General features: G+C 41.3%; 1 protein-coding gene across 4 annotated transcripts in view; it reads left to right on the forward strand.

The window, feature by feature from the left end:
- The window catches only part of STAT1 (signal transducer and activator of transcription 1), a 630,302-nt gene that overhangs the window by 266,690 nt on the left and 349,425 nt on the right, over positions 1 to 14,187 (forward strand). For all 4 annotated transcript variants that reach the window (XM_073558164.1, XM_073558167.1, XM_073558166.1 and 1 more), the window contains exon 11: positions 13,356 to 13,415. In XM_073558164.1, coding sequence (XP_073414265.1) covers positions 13,356 to 13,415 — 60 coding nt within the window. The remainder of the gene's footprint in view (positions 1 to 13,355; positions 13,416 to 14,187) is intronic.

Genomic DNA, 14,187 nt, shown 5'->3' on the forward strand with positions numbered 1-14,187 from the left:
CTGGTGAATAGAGTTGAGCGAAATAAGTCGGCCAGATTCATAAGTCACCGCCTTATGGCAAAGTCGGGTTTCGCCGACCGAAATTCGACCACAGCGTGAAGTTGGCCATGCGGTCGGCAAAACGAGCGCCAAAGTCGGATTTCCCAGAATGCTTGCAAGTGACTTTTTTCAGCCACTGAGCAAGGACGTACACTGTGGGCCATGAGATGACATATGCAGCGTCCGGGGAGAGAGAGAGAGAGATTTTGCGCACTTTAAAAAAGCGGTCCAGCATATAGGTGTGTTTACTGTCCTCTACTCCCTGCCGACTTTGCTTTCCCATTGACTTGCATTGGGTTTCGTATTTCAGTCGGACCCCCGACTTTTCCCTATAGTCGGACGATTTCGTTGTACTCGACTTTTGAGAAAGTCGGGTTTCATGAAACCCGACTCGACCCTAAAAAAGGCAAAGTCGCTCATCTCTACTGGTGAATTTTTCACCTTTTGTTGTTATTTTATTAAATCCATTCGGTTACATTGAATGATGCTCTAGAATTTATTTGATAATTGTTTATATTTACTTTTTTTTTGTACATGATCTACGGAATGTTCCATATTATATTGCTCAGGAAACGTAAAGGCTTTGGAATATAGGAGTATTGTATTGTTTCTTTTTACTTTTTTCACTCTTTGTTCTGTTTTCTAGTACCGCATTTCTTGTTTTTAGGGAGAGATGTAATGATGGGGTTTAAGAGATGCCCAGTGATTTAATAGATGAGTGGAAACAGGGTTTTCAGTATTAGATGGTTGTTTGGTTTTGTAAGTGTTTTTGTTTGGTGGTTTATACAAAACGAATTGTGAATCTGTTGACCATGTGTAGTTGTTTGTGTATAATATGTAATATATTTTGCTTTAATTATTCATCACCGTTGGATATTTGTATTTACCTTTACTCACTTTGTGTTACTTAGTATATGGATAACCACTGGCCATCGTTGAGCAACATCAAATTGGAAATTATAACATATCTGTTAAATCCAACAATTGAATGTTTATGTATAATTTTTATTGGCAATAAACATATGGAAACAACAAAAAAAGCAATTTTAAAAGTGCTTAAAACCACACAATTTTTTTTCGCATGTATACTGTTATTGGCTTCTAATAATGTCAGAGCTCCCAAATGGTCTAGACCAGGGGTGGTCAATTAATTTTCTCCCAACATGAGTTACTGTGACTGTTGTGGAGGACCCGAACCAAAAGGCTGAAATTGCCTTACAAAATTGAAGTTGTTTTCCTTGTTCTGCTTGTAGATTACAGCGGATGGACTCGGGAGATGAAGGAGCTTAGAATAATATTTTTATTGGGCGGTTACAAGGTCTACGCGTTTTAAGACATCCATCTTCTTCAGGATGTAACCTGTTATGATTGAGTCACCGTAGGAGGCAAAAACAGAAATGCTAGCTAAGTCCAGAAAACCAGAGAAGTTGGCAGCTATCGGATTGCAGACCCCTGAACCTATCAACACAACTAGCAGTAGCCGTGGGGGGTTCCTACGATGCCCTAGACCCTTCGATCACAGCCGGAGAATTAAATAGGCCTAAAAACAGAAAGGGGAAATCTAAACTGCCCCAGAGCAGACCCCAAAGCAATAGGCAGCCCCCAACATATAATGACGGTGAAGCAAGATGAAAATACTAACACAGACAGAAAGATAGACTGAGCAAAGACGGGGCCCAAGCTAACTAGATAGAAAAGGACAGGAAGGCTGCTGTCTGCAATCCGTGAAAAACCCTATGAAAATAAGAGCCAACAGACTGACAGTGAAAAAGGCCCTGAAGACGCTAGGCTTCAAAAAAGCTATGTCAGTACTCAGGAATATTCTGAAGACAGAGCTACAGGCAAAAGGAGATTCAGCTCACCCCAGCAGGGAATGGCAGAAAACAGAAAAGCAAGGAAAACAAAAAAAACAAAACAAAAATGCTAACAGGCAAAACAGAAAACTTAGCTTTAGAGGAGCAGGAATCAGACTGGTGTCCTAGAAGTCCACAGAGAAATCACCCGCAGGGCAGAAGGGCGTCGGCAGCCTTATATCCAGTCCGTGACTCCACTCAGCCAGTCATCCTCATTAGGCTCAGGTGCCTGATAATCAGGCTCATTACCTTCCTTTACCAGAATAGGGAGTTCACCAGACCTCAGTGACGAAGGGGAAAATGAACTCACAACAGTACCTCCCCCTTGAGGAGGGGTCACCGAACCCTCAACCACGCCACCAGGGCGATCAGGGTGAGCCCGATGAAATGCACGCACCAATCTTTTGGCATGAATATCAGAGGCAGAGACCCAGGAATTATCCTCCTGACCATAACCCTTCCACTTAACCAAATACTGGAGTCTCCGTCTAGCCAGACGGGAATCCAGTATTTTCTCTACCTCATATTCCATGTTACCTTCAACCAATACAGGGTCTGGAGGTGCTACCCCAGGAACAACTGGTTCAACAAACCTCTTCAACAAGGACTTATGGAACACATTATGGATTTTAAATGTGACAGGAAGAGCCAAACGAAAAGAGACCGGATTAATAATCTCCAAAATCTTGTAAGGTCCAATAAATCTAGGCTTAAACTTAGGAGAAGCCACCTTCATAGCAATATTTTTTGATGATAACCACACCATATCACCAATCTTAAACTGGGGACCAATGGTCCTATGTCGATTGGAAAACCGCTGGGCCTTTTCCTGGGAGAGAGATAACTTATCCACCACTTGGTCCCAGATCTGGTGCATTCTCTCCACCACAGTGTCAACACCTGGGCAGGCAGAAGGCTCCACCTGCCCTGAAGAAAATCGAGGATGAAACCCAAAGTTACAAAAAAAAGGTGACATCAAAGTGGCAGAACTAGCTCTATTATTTAAAGCAAATTCGGCCAAGGGCAAAAATGAAACCCAATCATCCTGATCTGCGGAAATAAAACATCTCAAATACGACTCCAAGGTCTGGTTTGTTCTCTCTGTCTGCCGATTGGTCTGAGGGTGAAAAGCAGAGGAGAAGGACAACTGAATTCCCAGCTTGGAACAGAAAGTCCTCCAAAATCTAGACACAAACTGAACTCCTCTGTCAGATACAATGTTCTCAGGAATCCCGTGTAAGCGAACCACCTGTTGTAAAAACAGGGGCACCAACTCAGAGGAAGATGGCAACTTAGGGAGTGGTACAAGATGAACCATCGTAGAGAACCTTTCACAAATCACCCAAATAACAGTCATTCTTTGAGAGACCGGCATATCAGAGATGAAATCCATTGAAATATGGGTCCATGGCCTCCTGGGGACCGGCAAAGGCATCAACAACCCACTTGAGCGAGAACAAGATTTAGACCGGGAGCAAGTCCCACAGGACTGCACAAAATTCCTGACATCATGAGACAAGGTGGGCCACCAAAAAGAGCGACTCACCAGATCTCTAGTACCAAAAATACCTGGATGACCAGCCAATGCAGAGCAATGAACTTCAGACATCACTCTCTTCTTCCACTGGTCAGGAACATACAACTTTCCACTGGGACAACGCTCAAGTTTGTCCTCCTGGAACTCTTGCAGAGCAAGTCTCAAATCGGGCGAGATGGCAGAAAGAACTACCCCCTCGCCTAAGATGGTAGCAGGCTTGGTCACAACAGGAGAATCAGCAAAGAAACTCCTAGAGAGGGCGTCTGCCTTGACATTCTTAGTTCCAGGAAGAAAAGAGACCACAAAATCAAAACGTGTAAAAAACAAGGCCCACCTAGCCTGTCTAGGGTTCAAGCGTTTAGCCGACTCTAGGTAAATCAAATTCTTGTGGTCAGTGAGGACCACAACTTGATGTTTAGCTCCCTCCAACCAATGTCTCCACTCCTCAAATGCCCATTTCATGGCCAACAGTTCCCGATTCCCCACATCATAGTTACGTTCAGATGGAGAGAACTTTCGGGAAAAGAAAGCACAGGGATTCATTTTAGATGTTACAGGATCCTTTTGGGACAAAACAGCTCCTGCACCAATCTCAGAAGCATCCACCTCTACCTGGAACGGGAGTGAGACATCAGGTTGCCGCAAAACCGGGGCGGAGGTAAATCTTCGCTTCAGCTCCTGAAAGGAAGCAACAGCCACAGGAGACCAATTCAACACATCAGCACCCTTCTTAGTCAGATCAGTCAATGGCTTGGCAATACTAGAAAATTTTGCTATAAATTTCCGATAAAAATTAGCAAAACCCAAAAACTTCTGGAGGGCCTTCAAAGAAGTGGGCTGAACCCAATCATAAATGGCCTGTACCTTGGCCGTGTCCATTTCAATAGTTGATGGAGACAAAATAAATCCCAAAAATGAAATCCTCTGTACTCCAAAAAGGCATTTCGATCCTTTGACCTACAGGGAATTCTCCCTCAAGATCTGGAACACAGTCCGAATATGTTCCACATGAGAATCCCAATCCTTGGAGAAGATCAAAATATCATCCAGATAGATAATCAAAAATTTATCGACAAAGTCTCGGAAAATATCGTTCATGAAGCACTGGAAGACAGAAGGGGCATTAGTGAGCCCAAAAGGCATCACCAGGTACTCAAAATGTCCCTCCGGAGTATTAAAAACGCCGTCTTCCATTCATCCCCCTGCTTAATGCGGATAAGATTATACGCCCCCTGAGGTCAAGCTTGGTAAACCAGCAAGCACCTCTAACTCTAGATAATAGATCCGAAATCAGGGGTAACGGATACTGATATTTAATAGTAATTTTATTGAGGGCACGATAATCAATACAAGGCCTTAAAGAACCATCCTTTTTGGCCACAAAAAAAAACGGCACCTAAGGGTGAAGAGGATGGTCTAATATGACCCTTCTCCAACGCCTCCTTAATATAGGACCGCATAGCCTCGTGCTCGGGGTACAGATAAATTGAAGAGCCGACCCTTGGGAAATTTACACCCCGGGCTTAGTTCAATTGCACAGTCATAACTCCTATGAGGAGGCAAGGATGCAGACTCATTCTCACTAAATACATCATAAAAGTCCGCCAAATAGTCAGGAACATCATGCGACTGAGGAGAGGTGGAAAAAACCGGAGCCGCACTAAAGGCACACCGACAACCCCAACTCACCACAGACACAGATTTCCAATCCAAAACTGGATTATGAATTTGCAACCAGGGAAACCCCAGAACAACGGCATCATGCAGACCATGCAATACCAATAATCTGCAATTTTCTTGATGGTCTGGGGCGACCCGCATGACCACCTGGGTCCAAAACTGAGGTTTATTTTTAGCCAAAGGAGTAGCATCAATCCCCCTCAAAGGGATAGGCGTCTGCAGAGGTGTCATCGGAAATCCACAATGTTTAGCAAAATCCATGTCCATTAGGTTTAGCGCTGCTCCCGAATCCACAAAAGCCTTGGCAGAAAATGTGGACAGGGAGCAGATCAGAAGAAACTTAGGTTGAACACCACCAACAGAAAACGTGTGTGCAAAGCGTTTTTCTCGTTTAGGACAAACAGAAATAATATGCGAGGCATCTCCACAGAAAAAACACAGCTTATTACGCCTTCTGAACTCCTGACGTTGCGCCTTAGACAAAACTCTATCACATTGCATAGGTTCAGACGTCTGTTCAACCGGTGGCAACACCTCTCGTGCAATCCTGCGTTCACGTAAACGCCGATCAACCTGAATGGCTAAAGACATAGAATCGTCCAGACCAGAGGGAACAGGAAATCCCACCATAGTATCTTTTACGGCTTCTGACAAACCCTTCCGAAAGAGAGCAGCCAAGGCATTATCATTCCAGGTAGTAAGGACCGCCCACTTTCGGAACTTTTGACAGTACAACTCTGCAGAATCTCGACCCTGGTTCAATGCCAACAGGGTCTTTTCAGCCTGATCAATAGCATTAGGTTCGTCATACATCAACCCCAAAGCTTGAAAGAATGCGTTCACATTAGTCAGAATAGGATCATCTGGTTTCAAAGAAAATGCCCAATCCTGGGGATCGCCACGCAGCAAAGAGATGACAATTTTAACCTGCTGCGCGGAGCTCCCTTACGAGTTAGGCTTCAAGGCAAAAAATAATTTACAATTATTTTTGAAACTCAAAAATTTAGATCGATCCCCAAAAAATACATCAGGTGTAGGGATCTTTGGTTCAACAGCATGCGAACGAGCAAGGTAGGCGGAAATTCCCAGCACTTCCGCCGCGAGCTGCTCCACACGATCAGACAATTGCTTTATCTCCATTGAGAGAGAAAAAAAAAATTCCCCCTACGGCCTCAGATATAGAAAAAAGAATATACACACACCTTTTTTTTTTTTTTTTTTTTTAAACACAATTCTTTCCTGCTATTGAGTACCCTAGGATCTGCGGTATGGCGGGTGATTCTGTTATGATTGAGTCACCGTAGGAGGCAAAAACAGAAATGCTAGCTAGGTCCAGAAAACCAGAGAAGTTGGCAGCTATCGGATTGCAGACCCCTGAACCTATCAACACAACTAGCAGTAGCCGTGGGGGGTTCCTACGATGCCCTAGACCCCTCGATCACGGCCGGAGAATTAAATAGGCCTAAAGAAAGAAAGGGGAAATCTAAACTGCCCCAGAGCAGACCCCAAAGCAATAGGCAGCCCCCAACATATAATGACGGTGAAGCAAGATGAAAATACTAACACAGACAGAAAGATAGACTGAGCAAAGATGGGGCCCAAGCTAAGTAGATAGAAAAGGACAGGAAGGCTGCTGTCTGCAATCCGTAAAACACCCTATGAAAATAAGAGCCAACAGACTGACAGTGAAAAAGGCCCTGAAGACGCTAGGCTTCAAAAAAGCTATGTCAGTACTCAGGAATATTCTGAAGACAGAGCTACAGGCAAACGGAGATTCAGCTCACCCCAGCAGGGAATGGCAGAATACAGAAAAGCAAGGAAAACAAAAAACAAAACAAAAATGCTAACAGGCAAAACAGAAAACTTAGCTTTAGAGGAGCAGGAATCAGACTGGTGTCCTAGAAGTCCACAGAGAAATCACCTGCAGGGCAGAAGGGCGTCGGCAGCCTTATATCCAGTCCGTGACTCCACTCAGCCAGTCATCCTCATTAGGCTCAGGTGCCTGATAATCAGGCTCATTACCTTCCTTTACCAGAATAGGGAGTTCACCAGACCTCAGTGACGAAGGGGAAAATGAACTCACAACAGTAACCACAATGAAGATCCAATATTAGACCAATAGTTATATCTGCAGTGCTTTTGGAAAAATTAGCTAAACAGGCTCATTACATGTCAAAGTTCAGCCACAGTCCGTTATTGAATACATTTTCTTTTGTGTGTTTTATTTTGCTGTTTTCATGTTTTTCCTTCATTTTCATTGTTTGTATTCAATAACGGACTGTGACTGAACTTTGACATGTCATGTGCCTGTTTGGCGCTTTTTTTTCCAAAACTTCTTCATATATAACTGTTGATGGATCTTCAATGTGGTTATGTTCTGCGAACAGGTTGGATAGCTTTGAAACAAATAGACCTTGCAACCGTTCAATAAATCATTTCTTTTAAGCTCCGTCATCTCCTGATTCTATCCGTTGTAATCCACAAGCAGCACAAGGAAAACCACTTCAATTACATATGGCAATCTCTTGGACTGATGACCCGTCGTCTACAGCAGTGGGTATAGGCTTAAAGATTGTTGCAATTGCAACACTACCCGGTGACTGAGCACCCATTGTTTTATTGTTCTTTTTAATCAAATAAAGCCCTATTTGAGCTCTCTTTACGTCCCAATCCTTCATAGTAGGCTGAAATTAATTTTGCTTAATATTAGTAATAAAATAGTAATCATTAATTACTATTAATATAAAATAATTATATCACTTAATATTAGGTGGAATTAAATATACTGACGCCCCTCTTATTTGCCATCATCCCACACTTAGCCCCACTATATACAGTTTGAATCTACAAACAGCCCCTGAATACACAGAATGATCCCACACATATAGCCCCCATATATGCAGTAAATCGCAAACCGCACCCTCTATATACAAATCAAAGGGGCAGTGATTATTCTACCACCTATGATGAAGCGAACCATAACTAGATTAAAAATTGATGTTTATTAGAAAAATTAGTAAAATATATAAAAAAGCCACTTTTTTGATGTGTCTGACAAATGCATGATGTTTCACTTGTGCAGTGTTTGTGTGAGTGACCAGTGCTCTTAGCTCACGTCATGCAGGTCACGCAAGCAGAGCAAAATGACAAGCAAAGTGCTTGTGTGACGTGTCTGACCTTTAAAAAAAAAAAAAAAAAAAAAAGGCCCACACACCTGTAGTATTATTTTTACCCCTTACTGCCATCGGATGGTATAGTACGTCCGATGGCACTATCCCCCGCTTTGATGTGGGCTCCAGCGGCACATCAAAATGGCATAGGAGCCCCTAAAATTTTGTTAACGAGCTGTGGCAAAGCAGACGGCTGGGGGCTGATGTTTAGAGCCTGTAAGGAGGGTAATACACATGGAGCTTCCCAGCCTATTAATATCTGCTCACAGCTGAATAGTTAGCCTTTCCTCGTTATTGAAATGAGGTGTGCACTGTGCTTATGTGATGTGTCTGACATGAGTGCTGTTTGTGTGATGTGATCGCTATGCTTTTGTGATGTGAATTTTTTTGTGTTCTGAGCTCTGTGTTTTGTTGAATTGAGTGCTGAGCTTCTGTGATGTGAACACTTTGTGTGTGTGATGGGATTGTGTGACGTGTCTAGCGCTTGTGTGATGTGCTGTTTTGTCTCATATGGGTTTGTGAGACGTGAGCTCTTTGTCTAATTTATAGAAAAAAAAGATGCACACTCTGCAATAGTATACGGGTGCTGGATGGACTGGAGGATCCAAAAAGTCAATGTATAATCAGCCGCACTCACAAATTGTATAGCAAATCATCCTTCACCTTGGCGCCAATATTTAAGCCCATACAGACTCTACCCGACTACTATCAAGCGTGACACTCCATATCTACATCAGAAAGGAGGAATTCAGAAAATAAACTTGTATGTATTTTAGAACTTGACTTTTAATTAAGCCATATAAAATGCTCCATTAAGAACCAGTAATCTATTAAACAGTAGAAAAGGGAGGTCACAGACATACATGTTTTGACGGAATGTCTTAACCCCTTTACCCCCAAGGGTGGTTTGCATGTTAATGCCCGGTCCAATTTTTAGAATTCTGACCACTGTCCCTTTATGAGGTGATAACTCTGGAACGCTTCCATGGATCCCGGTGATTCTGACATTGTTTTCTCGTGTACTTCATAGTATAAGAAATTCCAGCACTCAAAAGAAGTATATGCAGAAGAAATTTATTTGTACAACAGATTCTCCCAAAATTATATGAGGTTTCGGTCTACAACTCAGACCTTCATCAGACTAGAGGTATGGAGATATATGTGAGCATGGAAAGTCCATGGAAGGCAGCCACGATAAGTAGCAATATTCTTCTTCTTGGAGGGGAGGAGAGAGATATCAAGGTCTTGGGACAAAGGGAGAAAGTCCCTGTGGGCACATAGCCAGGCGTGCACACAGCACTGGCAGGGGGGCTGGGTCGCCCCGTGGACTTTCCATGCTCACATATATCTCCATACCTCTAGTCTGATGAAGGTCTGAGTTGTAGACCGAAACGTCATATAATTTTGGGAGAATCTGTTGTACAAATAAATTTCTTCTGCATATACTTCTTTTGAGTGCTGGAATTTCCTATACTATACATTTTGAGGAGTGGTATCCTTATCCGTGCACCTTGAAGATGGAGTGACGTGTACTCTATTCTTCTTATATTGTACTTCATGTTAGTGGTAAAATTTCATTCATATAACTTGCGTTTATTTGTGAAAAAAACGGAAATTTGGCAAAAATTTTGAAAATATCGCAATTTTCCAACTTTGAATTTTTATGCTCTTAAATCACAGAGATATGGCACACAAAAAATGTAATAAGTAACATTTACCACATGTTTACTTTACATCAGCACAATTTGGGAATCAACATTTTTTTTTGTTAGGAAGTTATAAGGGTTAAAAGTTGACCAGCGATTTCTCATTTTTACAACACCATTTTATTTTTAGGGACCACATCACATTTGAAGTCACAAGTGACACCATTCTAAAAACTGCACCCCTCAAGGTACTCAAAATCATGTTCAAGAAGTTTATTAACCCTTCAGGTGCTTCACAGGAATTTTTTGAATGTTTAAAAAAATGAACATTTAACTTTTTTTCACAAAAAAAATTACTTCAGGTTCAATTTTTTTATTTTACCAAGGGTAACAGAAGAAATTAGACTGCAAAAGTTATTGTGCAATTTGCCCTGAGTACGCTGATACCTGATAAGTGGGGGGGACCACTGTTTCGGCACATGGCAGAACTTAGAAGGGAAGGAGCGCCGTTTGACTTTTTCACTGCAAAATTGGCTGGAATTCAGATCGGACGCCGTGTCACGTTTGGAGAGCTCCTCATGTGCCTAAACAGTGGAAACCCCCTACAAGTGACCCCATTTTGGAAACTAGACCCCCCCAAGAAACTTATCTAGATATGTGGTAAGCACTTTGAACCCCCAAGGGCTTCAGAGAAGTTTATAATGTACAGCCGTACAATTAAAAAAATCTTATTTTTTCCACAAAAATGATCTTTTCACCCCCAATTTTTATTTTCCCAAGGGTAACAGGACCCCAAAAGTTATTGTGCAATTTGTCCTGAGTACGCTGATACTCCACATGTGGGGGTAAACCACTATTTGGGCGCATGGCAGAGCTCGGAAGGGAAGCAGCGCCATTTGACTTTTTTGGCTGGAATTGAGATCGGACGCCATGTCGCGTTTGGAGACCCCCTGATGTGCCAAAACAGTGGAAACCCCCCAATTCTACCTCCAGCCCTAACCCCAACTCACCCCTAACCCTAATCTCAGCCCTAACCCTAATGGGAAAATGGAAATAAATACAATTTTTTTTATTTTATGATTTTTCCATAACTAAGGGGGTGATAATGGGGGGTTTGATTTACTATTTATGGTGGGTTTTTATGTTTGGCAGCGGTCATACGCTAAAAGACGCTTTTTATTGTAAAAATAGTTTTTGCATTTTTTTGCATTACCACATTTTGAGAGCTATAATTTTTCCATATTTTGACCCACCGAGTCGTGTGAGGTCTTATTTTTTGCGCAACGAGTTGACGTTTTTATTGGTACCATTTTCGGGCATGTGACATTTTTTGATCGCTTTTTATTCCGATTTTTGGGACGCAGAATGAACAAAAACTAGCATTTCATGAATTTCTTTTGGGTGGTGCGTTTACACCGTTCCGCGTGTGGTAAAATTGATAAAGCGGTTTTATTCTTCGGGTCAGTACAATTACAGCGATACCTCATTTATGTCTTTTTTTATGTTTTGGCGCTTTTATGCAATGAAAACAATTTTATATAAAAAATAATTATTTTTGCATCGCTTTATTCTGCGAGCTGTAACTTTTTTATTTTTTCGCTGATGATGCTGTGTGGCGGCTCGTTTTTTGCGGGACAAGATGACATTTTCAGCGGTACCATGGTTATTTATATTCTTTTTGATCGCACATTATTGCACTTTTTGTTCGGCAGTATGATGATAAAGCATTATTTTTTTGCTTCGTTTTTTATTTTTATTTTTTAAGGGGTTCAATAAATGGGTTAACTAGTGGGACAGTGTTATAGGGCAGGTCGTTACGGACTTGGCGATACTAAATACTTTTATTGTTTTTTTTATTTTCAAAAAATGAATTTATTAGGGAATATTTTTATTTATTTTTTTTATTACATTGTCCTGGGGGGGGACATCACTGTAATATATCAGATCGCGGATCTGACAGGTTGCACAGCACTCTGTCAGATCAGCGATGTGACAAGCGCTGCTGCAGGCTTTCTCAGAGCCTGCTATCAGCAGGCACTGAGAAAGACGCTTCCCTGCTGGCCGCTGAAGGCTCCCGCGGCCATATTGGATCTGGGGACCTGCAGGAAAGGAGGCCCCCGCAGTGGCGCTGCACATCGCGCTGCTGTGAGGGTCTCAGGGAAGCACCGAGGGAGCCCCCTCCCTGCCGATTCTTCCCTGATCCTCCGGTACACTGCGATCATGTTTGATTGCAGTGTGCCGGGGGTTAATGTGCCGGGGTGGTCCGTGACTGCCCCTGACACATAGTGCTGGGTGTCAGCTGTGATAATGAGCTGACCAACGGCCCCCCATGAGCGCCGCTGATCGCGTTAGACATACTATTCTGTCCTTGGGACTTAGGTCCCAGGTCACATGGACGGAATAGTACATCTAATGTAGGAAAGGGGTTAATCATGGTCTGACCTGGCTTCCTTCGTTCGAGGAACTCCATGCTCCACATCCTGTCAGGTGAACGGACTAACCACAGCATTTTTTTTGTTACTCCACATCTATCTTACTATTTCTGGACATAGCTAGGTTTGGAAAAGACCCTGGATGGGTCGAAACATAACTACTAATTGCTGCATCTATCATTATTGTCAAAACCGTGATGGATTAAATTTCGCATTTAATATTCTAAATAAAAATAAGGATCATTTGAAATACATTTTGTGAGTTGGCTGACTATATTTGCTTTTTGTCTAATGTCAGCTGGTGTGCCTTTTGTTCTGTGTTTGTGTGACGTCTGGTGTGCGCGCTGTGCTTATGTGACATATGCGTTGTGCTTTTGTAATGTGAGAGCTGAATATTGTATGTTGTGTCATTTTCTAATAGCAGTAGAGTATGTTTTGTTATATGATACCAGGTGTCAATTTTTTTTAAGAGTCATAGAATCTGATAAAAAGACACCTTTACCTTTTTTTTGTTACTTTTTTCTCACTTTTTTTTTTTATTTCCTTTTGTGTATAGGGGTGAAATGGAGTGTTGAGTTAATGTATTAGTTATGATTTCTGTTATTTTCACGGTTTGTTTCATTGTGCTTCTGTGAACGCAAGGCTAATATAACTTTCCTGATTCTAATGACAATCAGAATCTTGTTTTAATAATAATATACCAGTAAACTAAACTCATGTATTTAATCATCCTACCCTAATAAGAAAATATTATAATATAGTATTGATTTTAAAAGATGCACTTTAACAAGATCAGTAAAACTTTTAAATGAAGGAACAGTTTCTAATTTATATAAAATGTAATTATATTACAAATTCTTTTGCACTTTTTGTAGAGCTTGGTTTATATTTCTAATGCTGAAAATTTGTCATTCTTCATTTTTCAGTTACAAACCTAAACGACTCTTCAGAAAAAAATTAGTATGTATTGCATTACAGTGTTATTTTATTTCTTACAGGCTTTTGGTCAAACTTCCAGAGCTTAATTATCAGCTTAAAGTTAAAGCAGTATTTGATAAGTAAGTAGATGTCCGTTATTATGAGCATTGAATCTGTACAGGAAAGATGTATATCTTTGTACCGTGTTAGCCAGTAGATAGAAAAATATTCAGGATTGAGATTCCTCAGTGGTTGATATCCATGCGACACATTCATTCCAACACTGGAGTACAAATTTATGACGACCTTTGACACTCTCAGTGTTGGAATGAATGTGCCGCATGGATTTATGTCTTTTTACATCAATTAAGGAATTTCCTTTTAAAACCTTGTGGGGGCATCACAACACAGAACTAGACCCCAATCAGAGGACCATAAAACATCCGGACTCCTTATCTATGAACTGGTTCAATGCTTATATTTATGTTTCTCCCTCTCTCATATTGATAGTTCTGCTTCACGTCACTTGTCTTATCTATTGCATTTTTTCTAGGCTGTATTGTGCATAAATATGTGACTTCAGATTTTGTATTAGTCCAGCCTGATGAAGAGACCTGAGTAGTCTCGAAAGCTTGCAATGTGTTACCATCTTTTCAGTTAGCCATTAAAAGGTATCAACTACTGAGGACTCTCAATCCTGAATATGAATCTGTATAAAAGTTTAATTATTGCTTTGTCTGTTCCAACATTAAGCACAAAGAAATTTCATTACCCGCTCAATGAAGTGAATGTGAGACTTATTATTATCAAGTTTAGCAACAGTTTCTAAACAAGAATAAAAACTCATATTCACTTTACATGGAGATACTACTACATTTTTGTTTTTTTCCCCAAAATCATCCCACATGATCC

The sequence above is a fragment of the Dendrobates tinctorius genome, unplaced genomic scaffold (assembly GCF_039654945.1).
Source record: "Dendrobates tinctorius isolate UK_male_01 unplaced genomic scaffold, ASM3965494v1 ptg000254l, whole genome shotgun sequence".
NCBI lineage: Eukaryota > Metazoa > Chordata > Amphibia > Anura > Dendrobatidae > Dendrobates > Dendrobates tinctorius.